Source organism: Pygocentrus nattereri, chromosome 3 (genome assembly GCF_015220715.1).
Source record: "Pygocentrus nattereri isolate fPygNat1 chromosome 3, fPygNat1.pri, whole genome shotgun sequence".
Lineage (NCBI taxonomy): Eukaryota > Metazoa > Chordata > Actinopteri > Characiformes > Serrasalmidae > Pygocentrus > Pygocentrus nattereri.
Window position 1 is genome coordinate 18204827 of NC_051213.1, and position 18225 is coordinate 18223051.

At 39.3% G+C, this 18225-nt stretch overlaps 1 protein-coding gene across 2 annotated transcripts; it reads right to left on the minus strand.

Annotated features, from left to right (window-relative positions):
• Nucleotides 1–2236: 2236 nt before the first annotated feature.
• On the minus strand, nt 2237–11864 carry tnfrsf1a (tumor necrosis factor receptor superfamily, member 1a). 2 transcript variants are annotated; one of them, XM_017700499.2, is made up of 10 exons: nt 11709–11864; nt 9113–9227; nt 8284–8413; nt 7772–7900; nt 7509–7655; nt 7015–7096; nt 6397–6461; nt 5815–5966; nt 4891–5002; nt 2237–4719 (listed from the first exon to the last, which is right to left on the minus strand). In XM_017700499.2, exons 2-10 carry the CDS (start codon nt 9176–9178, stop codon nt 4430–4432), a joined length of 1173 nt encoding a protein of 390 aa, XP_017555988.1. In that variant the 5' UTR covers nt 9179–9227; nt 11709–11864; the 3' UTR covers nt 2237–4429. The 2 variants fall into 2 exon arrangements, with proteins under 2 accessions (XP_017555988.1, XP_017555987.1); XM_017700498.2 differs by lacking the exon at nt 11709–11864 and adding an exon at nt 11320–11492.
• Between the last annotated feature and the right edge of the window lie 6361 nt (nt 11865–18225).

Consider the following 18225-nt stretch of genomic DNA (forward strand, 5'->3'; position numbering starts at 1 on the left):
GAAGTGTGAGAAGAATCATAAGAGAATTAATGCACCTAATGAGGAATGCAGGACGACAACATGCCACTCAAAACATTTACACATATATTCACTGGACACACGCACACACACGCATATTAATTCAACAATAAAGAACATCAGAGGCAGGTTGTCAAGAAAATGAAGAGGAAACAGCAGCAAGGCATGTAGGGTAGGAATAAGGTCCTGAAGTCTTCCTCTTATGAAGCACATGCAGCTACACCTGTATTTAAGCGAAAAGGCAAAAAGCTAAATCTCTTGACCAGTACATAAAGTACTGCTTACAGAGAGTAGCTGTTCTTGTGTTTGAGAGGTATTACATATGTATCAGAAAATTCCCCTATGACTCACATCAAATCTGAACTATGTCATATTCCGTGTCTTGATAGACTGAACTACAGATTAACAGATTAACAACCGCAGATTAGTTATCTCCTCCAAGCTACTTGAGACACTGTTAGGAAGATCTCAAATTCCTCAGGTCCTTGCATGACATTTGCTGTACTTTTTATTTTAGATACGAGAGATACGTAAAAGAATTAGATGTTGTAAATGACTAAATTGGTGCAAAATGTGGTTCATAGCAACCTTTTAAACCACCAAAATGGTCACCATCAGATAAAGCTTAAAGCTTTCATCTTCAAGATAGAGGAGAAAATCCAGCTTCACTTTTGCTTCAGATGTGAAAAAATTCACAGGTGTTTCTGTCCATTCTTTTATTGTGAGAACGCAACTCAACACTATGAGTCTGTAAGGATGTGTAGCTGTCAAGAAGCTCTTAAAGTCTAAGACTGAAAATGTAGGGAAAATGTTCCTGCAGGTTTTTCTATTGAATATATTTCTATAAGTTGCTGAGGTTTCTTTGTAAAATTCTGATAAATAGATGTTTTCTGATATCTTGAACTTAAAGGCCAGGTCAACTAAGGGTGCTGACTTTTGTACAGTATGGTAGTCTACTACTTTACTGAATAAGTGAATATTCATTAAACTGCATTTAAGAAAACATTCATTAAATGTCATTTAGTCACCAGGTTTAATCTGTATCCAGGAAACCTTTTATCCTAGTAACAAACTGCATACTTAATGCATACTTAATATGCCATCATGCCCTCCAGAATTATTGCCAGCCTTGCCAAATATAAGGAAAAAAGGCTGCACCAAAAATAGGAGAAAACTCGAATCTTTCAGTAAAGTATAATTACTCAGGGAAAAAGTAACTCCTTATGAAAAAAAAAAAAAAATTTACTACTAATAAAATAATAATGAAAAAATAATCTGTATTTAACAACACTGAATCCTCTCCCATGTTATGTTAAAGAAGGTGAGGTGTTAGAACACATAAAGGGAGACAAAATCTCTACAGCTGCTTCTGACTCCTTGATCCTCATTTATGGACTCCCCTTCTCAGTTCTGCTAATATGTTATTGATGGGGTTTAGATCAGGGGTTTGAGATGGACACTACAAGCTTGATCTTGCAGTCGGTCAGTAAATTCATTTTTGTATGCATTTGGAGGTTTTCCATGCATTATTGACCTGCTGGAGGAACTAACCATAAGCATAAACCTGATTCCTGGATGACACAGCCACTAAATACAAGGATATTTTGATATAAAATGTATTTAGTCATGCATCCAAACAAGATTCCCAAGACATCTGGATGAACAACACCCAACATCATTACTAATCCACCATCGTACTTCACAGTGAGGATAAAGCTTTTCTGAAAGACCTTGCCTTGTTTTGTGTTCAAGTCCTGTCTGACCATAGCACCTGGTTCCACTGAAAGTTCCAGTCTTCAGCTGCCTACATGTCAGGCTGGACAACAGTCTAAGAAAACCGGAAACCATTCTGAATAGTTTGTTGGCTACAAGGTGGTGTCCAGTTTTGGACACACTGTGCTCCTCCTCAGTCCATCCTTATCACTGTGCACTGGGGTATAATACTTGCTTCTTCATCAAGTTCATTACAGCTCTAATCAAATGAAACTTAATTATTGTCCTAATAGTGGATGGGTTGTTTGTAGTAGGATTTGGTTGATTTATGAAGATGTGCATTCTGTGTATTCTCTGTGTATTCTCTGATCTTTCCTCTGTTAATTGATGACTAAGGGTGTTTGGCCTGCATGCCACTTGAGAGAGGCCATATGACCACTTTGTGAAATGTGCACGAATATACGTCAATCACATTTTATTCACAAGAATTTCTAAGAGGTGCCAATAATTTTATATAGCTTTATTTATCTTTGGATATTTTGCCTTACTGGACAGTTTTTACCATGTTTTCAGTGCAATATCAAACTGATAAAGAACAAAAACTCTTCATAGGCTTTGCTCATATTTACAGAGAATAATTCTGGAGAGTACTGGGAATAGTTTGATCAAAAATCAAAAATTTTCATTTGGACTACCACACATGTGACCGATAAATGAGGAATCTGAGTTCACAGACAGCTCCAAGCCTGCACTGGCTCCAACAGGCCTGTTTTATAATAAAAATCAACATGGATCTTGTTTAAAAATCACTTTCTGGTGTTAGTGTTCAGTACAACATGTGCTATAGTGATTTTAGTTAAGGAAATTGAAAAGGTTTTACAAATGTTACTAGTTTACACTTCAACTACAATATTAGCACTGAAGCATTTTGGACAGGATGTTTGAGGAAACAGATGATTCTCCAAGGTTTATGCTGACCGAGTTGTATTTGCTTTCACTTCTTGCTATAATGAGGGTGAATTTAAACATGTCTTGGTTACCACACTCTGAGTATGTGCCAAAGCAAGTACATTTGATTTTTGGTCAAACTATTGCTGTTTTTCTATAAAGGTAATATTTACATATACAAACAGAACCCATACACCTCATCAGCCATAGCTTTGAAATTATGACATTATACAAAACTTTACATAGGGTTAGAAAACTGATACATGACTTGTTGAAGCAGAAATTCATAAAAAAACTCATAAACACACACATTACAAAAATCAAAAATCATACAAACTTCAAAATCTCAATTAAACACAGATACAACTTTGTCCTTTCGGTAAAATTAGTTAAACAATCAATATTATACGGTTTACTCTTTACACTGGAAAATCTGAGCATTTAAAGTTCTGAGGAATTAATTTGATGAAATTAAAAAGTCAATATATTAATGCTAAGCAAACTGCCAAAATAGAGGAAAACAATAAAATCGATAGTTCCATTACTAAGACTCATTACTTTATGCTCAGAGCTACTCTAAAATACTAGATATACACATATGACTGCCTACATTAACTGAACTGTTTTATTTAGCCAAGTAATTAAAAAAAACATTGTGCTTTTTTTGACTGATATGTTACTTGGCAGCCAAAGCCTACAGTTAATGAACTAAATTGCTTGATGGAAGAATCTCTCATTGCGTTCAATTTTAATAAATTATTTATTGCACATTAGTGTACTTTAATATATTCTATTTAGTCACTGTTCGATAGCTTCACATTGTTCCTAAAAACACTCCTTTACCATGGTAAAAGTACAGTAGGCCTAAATGCTCACTAAAGGCTCTAAAGGCTCACTGCTTCAACGCAAACTATATAAAAACAGGTATCCAAAAAGAGGCAATGTCCCATTACCTGGATTTTCTGACCATCAAAACAGAAATGTTTTTAAAAAAAAAAGAGGATAAAAAATGATACTTAACATGGTGGTACAGAAGGTAATTCTATCACCACACCTATTTTAAAACATTTGCACTTATATCATTTTTATCTCTCATTTGTAAAGCGTTTCCATTATTTTGGCAGGTACATGTAGGTTGTCAACTAAAGTCACCAAGTTGCAGAAGTACACAGAACATGGTTATTAAAAAATAAGGAACAACATGGCACAAAAAATGTTCATAAGAAAACACAATCCAAGATGGCCCTTAAAGTTAGTGTGGTTCCTTTATACAGTACAGTCCTGACCAGTCATTCATTCTAACCAGTACGGTCAATCTTTTTAAAAAACCCACAGGACAACACTAGAGCTCTTTACATAACTTCATCTCTTTGAAATATGTGTATAACAAAGCTGGTGGTCAAAGGATAATAATCCAAATAAAGGCACTTGTTGCATCAAAGGCTTTTCTGTAAGTTAAAGTTACAAACTACAGTGCTCTCATGTTACCTCAGAAACTCAACGCTACAAATATAATGCATTTTTTATAAAAGCTAATAGAGTCAATGCAGCTCTGCCACACTGTCTTGTGCATTGTTTAATAGTTTGCATAAATCATGGATAAGTCATCATAGTTTGAAATTATGGTGAATATCTCTACTAATGCCCTGTTTTTTCCCCCATCTTCGTGTCAAAGCAAGCACGTCTGATTAAGGATGAGTTTGTGCATGTGAGAATATAGTTCATCTGTGTGATATGCGTGTCTGAGTGTTTAGGCCTCAGTGCAGTACTTGTTCTCGATGCTCTCCGCGCAACCGTTCAAATTCATGTCCTTCAGTCTGTCTATAAACTCCTGCAGGAGTGGTCGTGGCAGAATGTTTCTCCCTCCTCCGGAAGCATTATCACTCCAAATCTTTAGCATCTGGTACTGAGCATCGGCAAAGGCGTAGTTGTCTCTCTCTGCCCTGTCTATGTCCTGCTCGGAGACGTTCAGACGACGCACCAGTTCTTTAAAACGTTTGATAGGGACCACTTCCAGTACAAAGTAGATAAATTCATGAGCTAGAGAGACAGCAAGAAAGTGAATGAGAGAGAGAGAGAGAGAGAGAGAGAGAGAGACAGAGAGACAGAGCAAGAGAGGCATGAGGCAAGTATCAGACAGTCAAGAACATTAGAAGTGTAATGCTTACTTCAATTTATTTCAGTATGAACAGACAACACAGAGACACATACTTCTGATCTCTCTGGGGACACAGTCTGGTAATGCCTGGTCTTGCTCATGTTCCACAGAGTGATTAGTCAGTAGGATGCTTTCCTCTTCTTTGATTTTTGTATGCACTTGCGTCTTTGGGCAGAATATAAATAAATAAGACTGTGTACATCAATAGCAATATATATTTATTTACCTTATGACTGTCACAAATATTTAATTAAACTCATTTGCTATATAAAAAGCTAGCCCACTGTGAATGCTTTGTAGATGTTTATCTTGCACATAACCTACATTTAATCAACTAATTAACTATTAATGTTCACTATTCCTGCCCCTAACCCTAATCTCATCCTTAAACCTAAACCTAATCCTGACCCAGATCCTAAACTTAAACCTGTTACTAATCATAACCATGACACTAATGTTGGGAATCAACTGACTTTCAAAAGATAGTTTGTTAAATTTAAAACTGCCATTAAAAATTGAATATCTATATGTAATCTCCTGGGCACTATTCAAATAAAGTAAGATTGTCTTTTTAAAGGCATCCTAGTTAATGTTCACCCTGTAAAGTATTTAAGAGTATTAGGAGCATCTGAAGGGCTACACGGGGATTGTTACTGTAGGAAAACGGAATTTTCCTCCCTTTGCCAGAAATAAAGTAACTTAAAGTAGCATGCAGGACTAAAAAGAGGTTAGAAAATGGTCATGCAAAAATGTACTATGATGTTTTGGTACAAGCGTCATAAATGGACGTCAGGGAAAACAAAAGAAAAACGTTGGAGATTTTTGTTGCATGGGCTTTTTAAAAAACTTTCTGAAAATTAATTATTAAAATATCTGGCAAATTACTTGATTACTAACGAAACAAATAGTGACACTCCTTTTCAACATACATTTCAATATAAACTGGAGTACTTTTTGCCACCATGTCGTCACATTACCTGTTCTATGGTGTCTTTCTCAGGATCAGGTGATTCAGACTGATTTCGCTTCTTCTTCCTCCACCGTCTGATTCCCTCATATGCAATTAAAAGAATCGCAAAAACCGCTGCTGTGGCCAACACGGGAAAGATGAATACTGGTAATACAGGATCTGAAAATGAAAATAATTCATCACTTGTCACATAATCACAAGACTTGTTAACTACATTGTAAACCTCAAAAGGAAGACCCAAGTTAGTAAATCCAGGAGAGATAAAACTCAAATAATCACTAGACAATCAAGCCATTAAGTGCTTGTGCACGAAAGTTCCACTGATTGTTCATCTTTGTGTGTCTGCACTCAAGAACTCTAGACAAGGAATCTACATATTTCTCAGGTATATAGCTTAATTTCATGTCAATAACTTTATAAATGTTAATAAAAAGAAGATTATAATTCTTCCCTGTCTACACATACTAACACATGCACAGTACTTGATAAAGGAGGGAGAGAGGGAGAGAAAAGAGGGAGGGAGAGAGAGAGAGAGAGAGAGAGAGAGAGAGAGAGAGAGAGAGAGAGAGTTGAGTGCTGAGCATCAGACCTGGTTTAGGACTAACAGTAGATGGAGAGGGGGTGGTGCACAGGTCTGGACACTGCTCACCGCAACTGAAAAAGTAAACCAAAAATGTTCTTTGGTGAACAACTTTAAATGTACTGACATGCTTAAAGGATTTGTGCTCATGCTCAGGCTCTCACTGTTTCACTGCTTGAATGAATACTTTTTGAGACTAGCTCAGCTCCTGGACATCAAACGTTTACAGCAGTTATGTTCAGATGGTCATGAAGACAGTGATAGGTTTCCATAATCATACTTGATCTGGAACTGTCACAATAACTCAATTAAACTCTCTATCACTGGGAGTTTGCAAGATGCAAATGCATAATTCTCCTATTGTTTCTTCTTACAGTAAAAAAACAAAGCCTGATAGACCTAATTATATGAAAATAGTTTCAACATAGTGTTTTAATATAGTCTTCTAAAAGGCTTCATTTTCCAATAAAATACTTTCATTGCTTATATCTAATTTATTCAATAACACTAAACAGTAATCAATATTAGTACATTACTTGATTGGGAATATAATAGTGACAGCATTAATTTGATCCATTTGCTACATTATCACTCAATCAAAATAAATCAGTCAGCTATAATACTCACCCTTTACAAAGAACACAGGTATACTTGTTTAAGCGATAATGGAAATCTTTGCATTCACACACTGTGTTGTTATTGCTGGAACCTGAAAAAATAATCAAACATCACCATGATCAATCATAATAAAACTGTGGCCAAAAAGTGATATGAACAAACAAAAAAAATGTCAATATATGAACCATTCTACTGAATTATTTTAAATTTAAAGTCCCACAGTGAATTTTTTTTTAAATAAGCATTCAGACTTTGAAAATGTACAGTGATTATGTTATGATCTGCTTAAACCCAATGCATTTATTGAGATAAGCTAAATATTTTCAAAACCATCATTTATAGAGTACTTCGCATAAGTAAGTGTGTGTGTGCATGTGTGTGTGTGCATTAGGGAACTATTTAGTCGGCATGTGTGTTAAGCTTCTGCTGGTGAGTCAGTGAGGCTCCTCTTTCCAGAGAAAGTAAACAGTAAAAAAGTGAGAGACACAAAAAAAGAAACTTACATGGCTGGCTCTCTCTCTCTCCAGCTCCGCACTTTTTGCAGCGTGAGCATGACCATGTATTAAGATTTATACTATTTCTATAGTATCCAGGCTTGCATACACACACTCTGTTTTCTTTGTGTGTACATGGTGATTTCTCAACTTCATCTGTGAGCAAGGGATAAAAACAAATGAAAAATGGAGAAAAAAAGAAATGGGGGTTTAGAATTAAGTGCTTTGAAACACAGTACATATGAAAGTACATATGAAAGGTATTACATTACTTCTCTTGCATATGGTGCACGAAAAGCAATTTCGGTAGTAGTTTGTACTGTCCAGGTAAAAATCAACATCACATTTCTCACAGCTGGACCTCAGACCCTTTCCTCTGCATGCGTCCGTTAGTTTAAATCCTGCAAATCAAAAGACAGATGGAGCCTGAGAGTGAGGTCTAAATCTCTAGTTTCTGTTTATTAAAAAACAAAGTGATGTTTTGTACATCTTAAAGGCACGCATAGTCAAACCTAACAAAATAACGCCCATAAATACATTCACAACTATGTCAATCAGTACCAACAAATATCAGGAAATTCAGTTCAAATAATTACAGTTCAAACAGCAAAAAAAAAACAACAAAAAAAACCTAAACTGTTTTTCTTTTCTCTGCCTTCTCCATGCTGATCTATCTGGAACTGGCACTGATGTTTTTTGGATGAATACTGTCCTCATCAATCACAGGCCTAAAATGTTTTTTCATACTGCTTTTAGGAAATGCTCAGACGTTTGTTTTCTGTACCTGGTGGACACTTGTCACAGCAGATTCCATCATGCAGGTACTCGTTCTCGGCACAAGTTTCTGTTTGGATGGCGTGGCTTCCAGTGCTGTTTTTATATTCCATTGTGGCATCTGTTTGCCTTAAAAGTGGCTTTAAAGAGGAAGGGGCATTAAATATTAAACATAGAACACTCAACTTTATATAGAATTATGTATACTGTTGTTGCATGAATGACTTTGATCATAATCTGAAAATTACAACACAAAATAGGCTGGCATCAATAGCATCAACATTAAAGGAACAATATGCAATACAGACAGCAAGCATTTAAAATGGGTAATGCAGTCCAAATTCAAAATATTGGAGAGAGTTGTCTCCCCCCACCTCCTTCTCCCCAAACTCACACAGCTTGCCAGGTTGAGGACACTTAACCTTCTTGAAGGAGTGCAAGGTGAACACAACATTAAACTTTGAGAATGGCAAGTGACGACAAGTTCTACACTGTAAGTTGATGAGCTAATGTATAAAAGCTTTTTAGAGTGTGCAGAATCTAGCGTTATCTCTGTTGGTCCTGCAGCACACTCCTGCCAATTTGTTTCATATCTGGCAACCTGGGGTGTCGAAAGGGTCCAGGAAAATGGGCAGCGGGTGGGATCACAGGGCAAAACACAAAAGACTTTCTACTCCAGAAGATAAATTTCAATGGAGAACATACTGGCATTGTTGTTGGAGTAGCCAGTATGTGCTACTCCTTAGCATGCGTCCCTCATATCTGAAGACACATCATAGTCATTTTATGATTGGGTACAGTAAATATATTACATATTGTTACTTTAAGTCACTTCTTACCAAGAGAAATAAAAGGTATGGCACGCATGTCCTCCTCCACTTGCTTCTCTTATGCCCAGTGTCCATCCTAGCATAAGGATTTAGCTCTCAATCCATCAGAGAGTGCAGAGCAACACTGAGCAGACACAAGCACAAGGACAAGAATGTGGTGAGAAATTAACCATTTCTGCTAAACACTGCATTGCTAAAAGTGCGGAGACTCTTCAGCTGAGTACTGCTGTGTTATGTTGCATTTGTCAGCCAATGAAAACAAAGATTTGTGTGCTGAATATGAATTAGAACTGACATCACTGTCATCACTGGCTGCAATGGCAAACTGAAAGCATCATTACATGTCCAGAAGCACCATTATATGTCCAAAAATATTCAGTCAGTCCTTCTAATCAGTGAATCCAGCTACTTGCACCAATTGCTTAAACAGGAGTTTAATTGCTCACACAGTTTGTATGATCTCCACAAAAACACACTAACAAACAGAATGGAACACTCTGGAGTAGCTGCATGTGAGCCTAAAATTACCAATGCCAAGCGTTGATAAATGGGTATAAAGTCCCCAAGCACTGAGCTGTGAAGCAGTGCAACTGCATTCTCTGGAGCGAAGGAGCTCCATGCAGTAGCAGTACCAAAACCATCCAGTTGGAGTGGAGTTTGTGATCCAGAAGTAATTATCCAACATCAGAGCCTGACCTCACTAATGCTCTTGTGGTTAAATGCAATCAAATCCTCCCAGCAATGTTCCAAGAATTAGTGTAAAGTCTTCACAGAAGATTAGAGGTTGTTATGGCACCAAGGGGAGTCTACAAACTTTTAGACATACAGGTTAGATTATAAGAACTGCTCTACAATGTTTAGGCTGTGGCTTTATCATGGCACTGCCTGTTCCTTGGTTTTAAGATAAGTAACAATAGGCAGTGATTGCAATATTTATTTATTTATTTTTGGTAATGAGCTGTGGATAATGTGAGGCAGCGACCACTTCATCTCTTAAACTGTCTTCTTCTTCTTTCGGCTGCTCCCTTTAGGGGTCGCCACAGCAGATCATCTGCCTCCATCTTGCCCTATCCACTGCCTCCTCTACTTTTACACCAACCATCTCCATGTCCACCTTCACTACATCCATAAACCTTCTCTGAGGTCTACCTCTTCTCCTTCTACCCGGCAGCTCCATCTCCAACATTCTTTGACCAATATATCCCCTATTCCTCCTCAACACATGTCCAAACCATCTCAACCTGGCCTCTCTGGCTTTATCTCCAAACTGCTCCACCTTCACTGTCCCTCTGATCTGCTCATTTCTAATCTTGTCCATCCTTGTCACTTCCAACGAAAATCTCAGCATCTTCATCTCCGCCACCTCCAGCTCAGCCTCCTGTCTTTTAGACAGAGCCACAGTCTCCAAACCATACATCATAGCAGGACGCACTACTGTATTGTAAACCTTCCCTTTCACTCTTGCTGCTATCCTTCTGTCACACATCAGCCTTGACAGCCGTCTCCACCTACTCCATCCTGCCTGCACCCTCTTCTTCATCTCTTTTCTACACTGTCCATTGCTCTGGATGGTTGACCCAAGATATTTGAAGTCATCATCTCTTAAACTGTCCCACTCAGAAAACCACCCATTAAAGACGAGTGGAGGGGGCTCTGATGACTCACATGGTAAAAAAGAAAACTGCAGCAAATTTCAATGTAAAAATGTGGAAAACCACAATTTAAACGGCTGTTAGCGCGGGTGAGTGGCTTAGATGAGTTCTGGACAGACTTGGATATTTGCTAAAAAGCGCCAAAGTCAAAGCAAATTCAAACACAATGCAGACATTTTAGATATTTTTTATTTAAATCAAAGAAACTAAATTAGTGATCTACATATGGAAAAGACATTTTCTATCGACTTTGATTTATCTTGAAGCTGCTTCCTTTTTTCCACAAAACTTGCGCAACTTCTTTTTGCCAAGTGGCATTAACTGTACAGACTGTACAAACGTACTTAACCAACATTTACAAGCACACAAGTCAGACTTTCTAATGTCTACGCTATTACCCTGCCGTTATAACCAAACCACCGACAATAATTTAAAATGTCAAATAGTTTTCCACTTTTTTTCTTTACTTTCGATGTCGCCTCACCGCCCACAGCCCTCGATACTTATCTAGTTTCCGTCGGTGGGGTTAAAGTTACTTTACATGACTGAAAAGAACGCCTTTACCTGCGGTCACAGACATCCAGCTGAAGGAGGACTGCTAGAGCCATAGGTTCTAGCCAGAGACGGTAGAATTTAATTTAAAACATAAAGGAAAACAAACAGCCAAGGAAGTCCATTTCCTTCGGCGGCATGAAGAAAAGGGAAGGCTGGGTTTTACAAGAAAAGGGCTGCTGCGTCACACCAGGCGCTCCACCTCAGGCATTACAGCAGAGCTCAAAGCCTGTAGTGCCCCAGAAATCCAGCAGGCGGACACAGAGCCAGGCCTTACTCAGCTTCCAATCATTAGGATTGTGCAGAAGAAAGAGAAACTGTGCCAACAGCTTCAGAAAAACTGTTCCAACAAGTATACAGGAAGAATCACATTACATGGCCAAAAGTTTGTAGACACTTACTCATCCAACGTTTCTGAAATCAGGGGCACCGTTACTCTACAAGGCATGAATTCCAAATCTCCAAATTCAGTTTTAAGGCGTTACCCTTCCTGAAAGTCCAAACCGAGTTCATGTTTTAGTCGCATTGTATACATCTGATCCGATTAGTTTTGGTTTCACATTGGAATGCAGCGCACCAAAGGCCCTGCCGTCTTCATCTACGTGAGCTGCGTCTCCCTTTACTTGTCATTGATTGGTTGCAGAAGAGCGTACGTCTGACGTCACCGTGTTGTCAATCCGGCGGGTAGCCTATTTTCGTTTGAATAAAGAAAAATGGAGATCCTCGTCCGTTTTTATACCGAAACATATGCCTTATTTTCTGAGAGGATACGGATATTTTTGAAGTTGACTTTTGACCTTTTCGTCGGACGAAAGTACACTTACATATTGTGTCTCATCCTCTTTCCGTGTGATACCGCGGTTATTTTTACTTTTCTCCCGGCTCTTTTCTTTTTCTCTTGTTTAATGGCAGGTGTGAATTTATCCTGTGGATGCATTTTTGTAGCCAAGCAAGTAGTCCCCAACAGTGATGTTGAGGTCTAGACTCTGGGCTGGGCTGGTCAGTTCATTTTCTTTTCTTTTGACCCTTTCTCTTTTCTTAGTAGCAGCTTCTTGACCAGCTACACATTCTTTCAGAGTCGTCTCTCACAGTGGAGGGATGGACAGAAACGCCTGTGGATTTTTTTCAGACCTGAAGTAAGAGTGTAGCTTGATTTTCTCCTCTCAGAGATACAAGCTTTAAGGTTTTCCAACTGTTTATCTGTTGGTGAGAGTGTTGATGGTCTACCGGTTCTTGCATGCTTGAGTTACGACTTCTATTTGTTTCTATTTTTGAACAGTGGATTTGGAAACTCCTGTTTTCCATTCATTTTCTAGATCAAATAGGAAAGCTTTACATTGGACAACTCCACAGCATATATAGAGATCACATGATCATTTGTTGCCCTACTTTAAGTTATAAAGTGCTGTTCTCTGTTAAGAGAGAAAATTTCATGACAATATCACATGATATGACCTTGGCTACTTTTACACAATCAGTCCAACCAAATGGGCAGCTCTCATAATTTCACACTATTTCTTAGTGCTTCTTCATAAAACAAATATCTTTACTAACACTAGGTTCTCATAACTGATACTGAGGTAATTTTCTTTATCTAGCCTGTGGTGGCCTCTAGTCAGTGGGAAGTCAAAGAGCAAAACCACTTACACAAAGCATTAGGCTATCTTTCTCCATCAGTTCACAAACAGGCCAACATGTGGCAATCTTTCTGTAGATAGCTTTTTCATGATGTTTTATAATGACCTTTGTTCTACTTAGTAGTTAGTACTTTCGGGAGTATAATATTCATATGGCCTTTTTGTTATTGTTAACATTTTTGTGTACATGTGAACATAGTCAGTGAAGATTTGCATTCTAATCAGATATCAACAGATATAAGAAATTACAGTATTAATGCCAAAATGTGAGTTCTGATCAGACCTGATCTGATTAGGTTAACAGCAACACTCGGTAGATTTATTATCATAGAAAGGCCTACACTTACAGTGTAGAATCTATACTAAGATCAAGAAACAAGTGGATCATGAACAACACCAATCATTTAAAGAATGAGTAGTAAAGAACTACATTAGTTTGCACAAGTTTGGGCATCCCTGTGTTGTGTTTTTGTGTTTGTATTGTATTCATCTGAGCCTAGTTTTACTTTATCATGTACGTAGTGTTTTGTAACTTGGTACTGAACAGGGTTGCATACATAGAGTGTATGTCTCGGTCACTTGTGCTGTGTGGTCCAGTAAATACAAGCTGTGTTTATGTTGCACAGAGTTCTTGGTAGATATGGTGTTTGGTCCCATTGTATACAGTGTAAGTTCTTGATCTCGGCCTTGACTTTAATTTGGACTTAAATCTAAGATAGCATCCTGCTGGATCACATAATGAAAACCCTTTTAGAGTCTGTATAAACAGCTGGTTCACCCAGGCCCTGTAGACCATAGAAGAATGTTAATCATTTCATAAAAACATATATGGATACCACCTTTGGTCTAAATACAGTTGTTTCTTGAGAAGTTTCTTCATTTAAAATTAAATCTGACTTATACAGTATTAAAACAGACATACTGTTTATGAGAAAATAACATGTAGATAATATGCATGGTTTCAGCAGTAAGCTAAATATTTCTACTGTGCATGTCTAAGCTCATGTGAGCTTAGACATTAGCTTGCACACATGATGACACAACATCCTGAACTCTGATGCCACATCCTGACACCTTATACATTTTTTCCACTTCCTGTGTGACTCTGTTTCTGTAGTGATATCACACTGGTCTAGACGTGCCAGAGGCCGGAAAAAAACACTGAGAGGAGTAGTTATATCTTTTGTGCTTGCGTTTGTGGTCCACCGCACAACCATATCCATCTAGGAGAAGCTTATGAATTCTTGGCTAATGCAAACTGGTTAAGACATGTGGATGCTTAGTACAAATTGGGCAGGACAACAGATGGGCTACTGTCTCTGTAAACCAGGTCAGCACGTTTGTGAGTGTATGTCATGACCCCCAGTCATGATTATTTGGCAGATCTCACTATGTGTCTGTCTGTTCCAGATGTAGCCTATCCTCGAATCATTCTGTCTGCAATTCTTGTTTGGTTGAACCCATTCTCTGTTCATGATGGGCTGGTTCCCTTTCTTGTCAAATCCACCACTGTGCAGACTGCTGTCTCATGTTTATGTGCCTTGGTCCTTTGATTATTATTAGTGTGACTTACTTTTGCCTGTTTTGACCACAATTTTTTGACCCTAATAATGTAACAAAATATTCAGGGAGTTTTGTTTTGTTGGTCATGTGAAGTCATTTAAAGTGTTCTAAAGGTTTAAGTCAAACAAATTTGCAGACATTGCAGCGGATAGAGTGATGTCTCTGCGGTATCACACAAACAAATTTAAATAGATTAGATATCTCTGCAGATTTGCTTCCAACAAAACTGAGGTCAGCATATACATACCACTACTTTTAATAGCTGTACATAAAAAGACCATGTCCTACATTTATATTGTATATTATTTTTCCTTTGAGGTCCACTTAGAACCTTTAGACTGATCTATGTAAAAGGCATCTGTTATGATTGGCTGTCTTGTGCATCTTTCATAAAAGCAGTCAAGACTGAAGCACATCTTAAAACTTTAGTGTAAATGGGTAGAACTAAGCTGCTGAATGCTGAATAGACAGATATATAAAACCATTTTACATTCTCATGACATCACAAAACAATGGATTTAAAATGGGCTGTTTTTGCAGTTTAGTTTCCATATATAGGCTATATGAACTGGGTAGTGAATGATGCGTTTTGACGCAATGTTTATGCATTGCATCAAACTCTTTTATTTAAAACAGTTGGGGAAATTCTGTTTTTCATTATTTGGACACTATAACATTCATTGGCATACATGTAAAATTATACATGTATGTATAATCTGTGAGCTAAACAAAAAATATGGACAGGGTGGTGGGTGGCTAACTGTACACTGGTACTCATGCAAAGTAGACATTTTTAACAGAGTGGTTTGTGGGTGTAAAAATAGCACAGCCACACAGGAAATGGAGCTTGACTATAGCTATTAACCATTAGAGTGGTAGAGCTGTATGGCAGAAAAAATAGTAATAAATAACAGGACCAGGATAAAAAAAAAACTATTTAATGTTCTGTTTAATATTGCAAATTACAGGCTAATGAGCTACTGCCATGCAGAGTGTATTTACTAGTTCATAATCTTCCCATGTTCAGGAATATCACAGTCAGGGCTGGAGCTGTAGTACCTTATTCTTCACATGAGTGCAGTGTCCCCATTCATATGGGTCATTATGTATAGGATAATATGTAATTGAATCAGGAAAGATTTGTGATAGGTTTTACCACAAAGTTCATTATATTATACCTGTGCTGTGTTCCATTCAAAGTGTTAATAATAACATCATGTTTTACACCTTCCAGGCAGGCAGGACATTTTTATTGAGTATGTTTTGCTCCACTACTGAAGCAGACCACTGGCAGTCTGACACTATGATATGCTGATGGGTGCATATCCATTGCAGTATAGCAATGTTAAGCTTTTGGGACACTGTCACCAAACACATGCATTTGGCAGCTTGCCAGCATGCATCAGTCTGCAAAATCTTGTGCAAAGATATGCAGACTCAGTGGTCTCCACTGATGGCTGGCAATGGTCATCTGATGTAAACAAATGTAATTAAGAACAGATCTTTGTCTACAGGCATAAAATGGCTCCCCTTGAAATCACCAACCCTCCTCATAATCATGAAGGTTACACTGGAAGATGCAAACCTTTTACTTGTATAGAAAACAAAATAGGTGTGCTAAAACTTGTAAATGGGTCAAGGACATATATGGATTTTAACAGGCCAATTGTAAAATACAAAAATAAGAGTATCCTTTGCAATTGTTCAAGTATTAAGAATGTTATGTACACATAAAGTCATGTTAAAATTTTTGATTGTGATTTTAGTGTTTTTCTAGTGAATTGTCCAGGCCTTGAAAAATTCTTTAACATGCTTAAAATTTTTACAAGTTCTCAGTAATATAAAGCTTTTAGAAACAAAGTATGTGCATTACATACAAGTATGTGCAGGGCAGCCCTGACGGTGTCCAAGTCTTACTGGGAACGAGTCTGACTTCCTGCCGGCCATGCGAACCAAACTCCTGCTTTGTTTGTACAGGGCCAGAATGGCTCGTAGCAAAAATGTACCCCGTACTCCCGAAGCACCTCTCACAGGATACCCCGGGGAACACAGTCGAATGCCTTCTCCAAATCCACAAAGCACATGTAGACTTGTTGGGCAAACTCCCATGAACCCTCCAGAATCCTGGAGAGGGTAAAGAGTTGGTCCAGTGTTCCACGACCAGGGCGGAACCCGCACTGCTCCTCCTGAATCCGAGGTTCGACTATAAGCCGGACTCTCTTCTCCAGTACCCCTGCATAGACCTTACCAGGGAGGCTGAGGAGTGTGATTCCCCTGCAGTTGGAACACACCCTCCGGTCCCCCTTTTTAAAAAGAGGCACCACCACCCCAGTCTGCCAATCCAGTGGCACCGCCCCCGATGTCGACGCAATGTTGAAAAAAGCGTGTCAGCCAAGACAGCCCCACAACATCCAGAGCCTTGAGGAACTCGGGACGGATCTCATCCACCCCTGGAGCCCTGCCGATGAGGAGCTTTTAAACTACCTTAGCGACTTCGGCCTCAGTAATGGACAAGCCTATTCCCGTGTCCCCAGACTCTGCCTCCTCGCCGGAGAACGTGTTGGTGGGATTAAGAAGGTCCTCATAGTATTCCTTCCACCACCCAGTGACGTCTTCAGTCGAAGTCAGCAGCACACCATCTCCACTATATACAGTGCTAGTGTCACACTGCTTTCCCCTTCTGAGTCGCCTGACGGTTTGCCAGAATCTTTTTGGAGCTGACTTAAAGTCACTTTCCAAGGCCTCGCCGAACTCTTCCCACACCCGGGTTTTTGCCTTGGCAACGACTGAAGCCGCAGATCGCTTGGCCTGTCGATACCTGCCAGTTGCCTCTGGTGTCCTACAGGCCAACCATGCCCGGTAGGACTCCTTCTTCAGCTTAACGGCATCTCTCACCTGGGGTGTCCACCACCAGGTTCGAGGATTACCGTCCCGACAGTCACAAACTACCTTGCGCCACCACTACAGTCAGCCACTTTAACAACGGAGGAGCGGAACATGGCCCATTCTGAGTCAATGTCCCTTACCTCCCCCGATATCTGGTCAAAGTTCTGACAGAGGTGTGAGTTGAAGATCAATCTGACAGGTTCTTCTGCCAGATGTTCCCAGCAAACCCTCACTATGCGTTTGGTTTTGCCAGGTCTGACCGGCATCTTCCCCCACCACCTGATCCAACTCACCACCAGGTGGTGATCAGTTGACAGCTCAGCTCCTCTCTTTACCCGAGTGTCCAAAACACATGGCCACAAGTCCGATGACACGACTATAAAGTCAATCATTGAACTGCGCAGCCTAGGGTGTCCTGGTGCCATGTGCACTTATGGACATCCTTGTGTTCAAACACGTTCGTTATGGACAAACTGTGGTTTGGACAGAAGTTCAAAAACTGAACACCACTCGGGTTCAGATCAGAGAAGTCATTCCTCCCAGTCACACCCCTTCAGGTCTTACTGTCGTTGCCCACGTGAGCGTTGAAGTCCCCCAGTAGGACAATCGAGTCTCCAGGAGGAGCACTTTCAAGCACCCCTCCCAAGGACTCTAGGAAGGCTGGGTACTCTGAACTGCTGTTCGGTGCATAAGCACAGACAACAGTGAGGACCCGTTCCCCAACCCGAAGGCGTAGGGAAGCTACCCTCTCATCCACCAGGGAAAACCCCAACATACAGGCACCGAGTCGAGGGGCTATGAGAAAGCCCACACCTGCCCACCGCCTCTCACC

What these genes read in the sequence shown, in the direction of transcription:
- tnfrsf1a (XM_017700499.2), bottom strand. Translation starts at nt 9,178, where the DNA reads ATGGACACTGGGCATAAGAGAAGCAAGTGGAGGAGGACATGCGTGCCA. An exon ending in GTGCACCATATGCAAGAGAA is followed by an intron (nt 7,656 to 7,771) that starts GTAATGTAATAC and finishes CCTTGCTCACAG; the next exon opens with ATGAAGTTGAGAAATCACCA. An exon ending in ACCTGTGTTCTTTGTAAAGG is followed by an intron (nt 6,462 to 7,014) that starts GTGAGTATTATA and finishes TTACTTTTTCAG; the next exon opens with TTGCGGTGAGCAGTGTCCAG.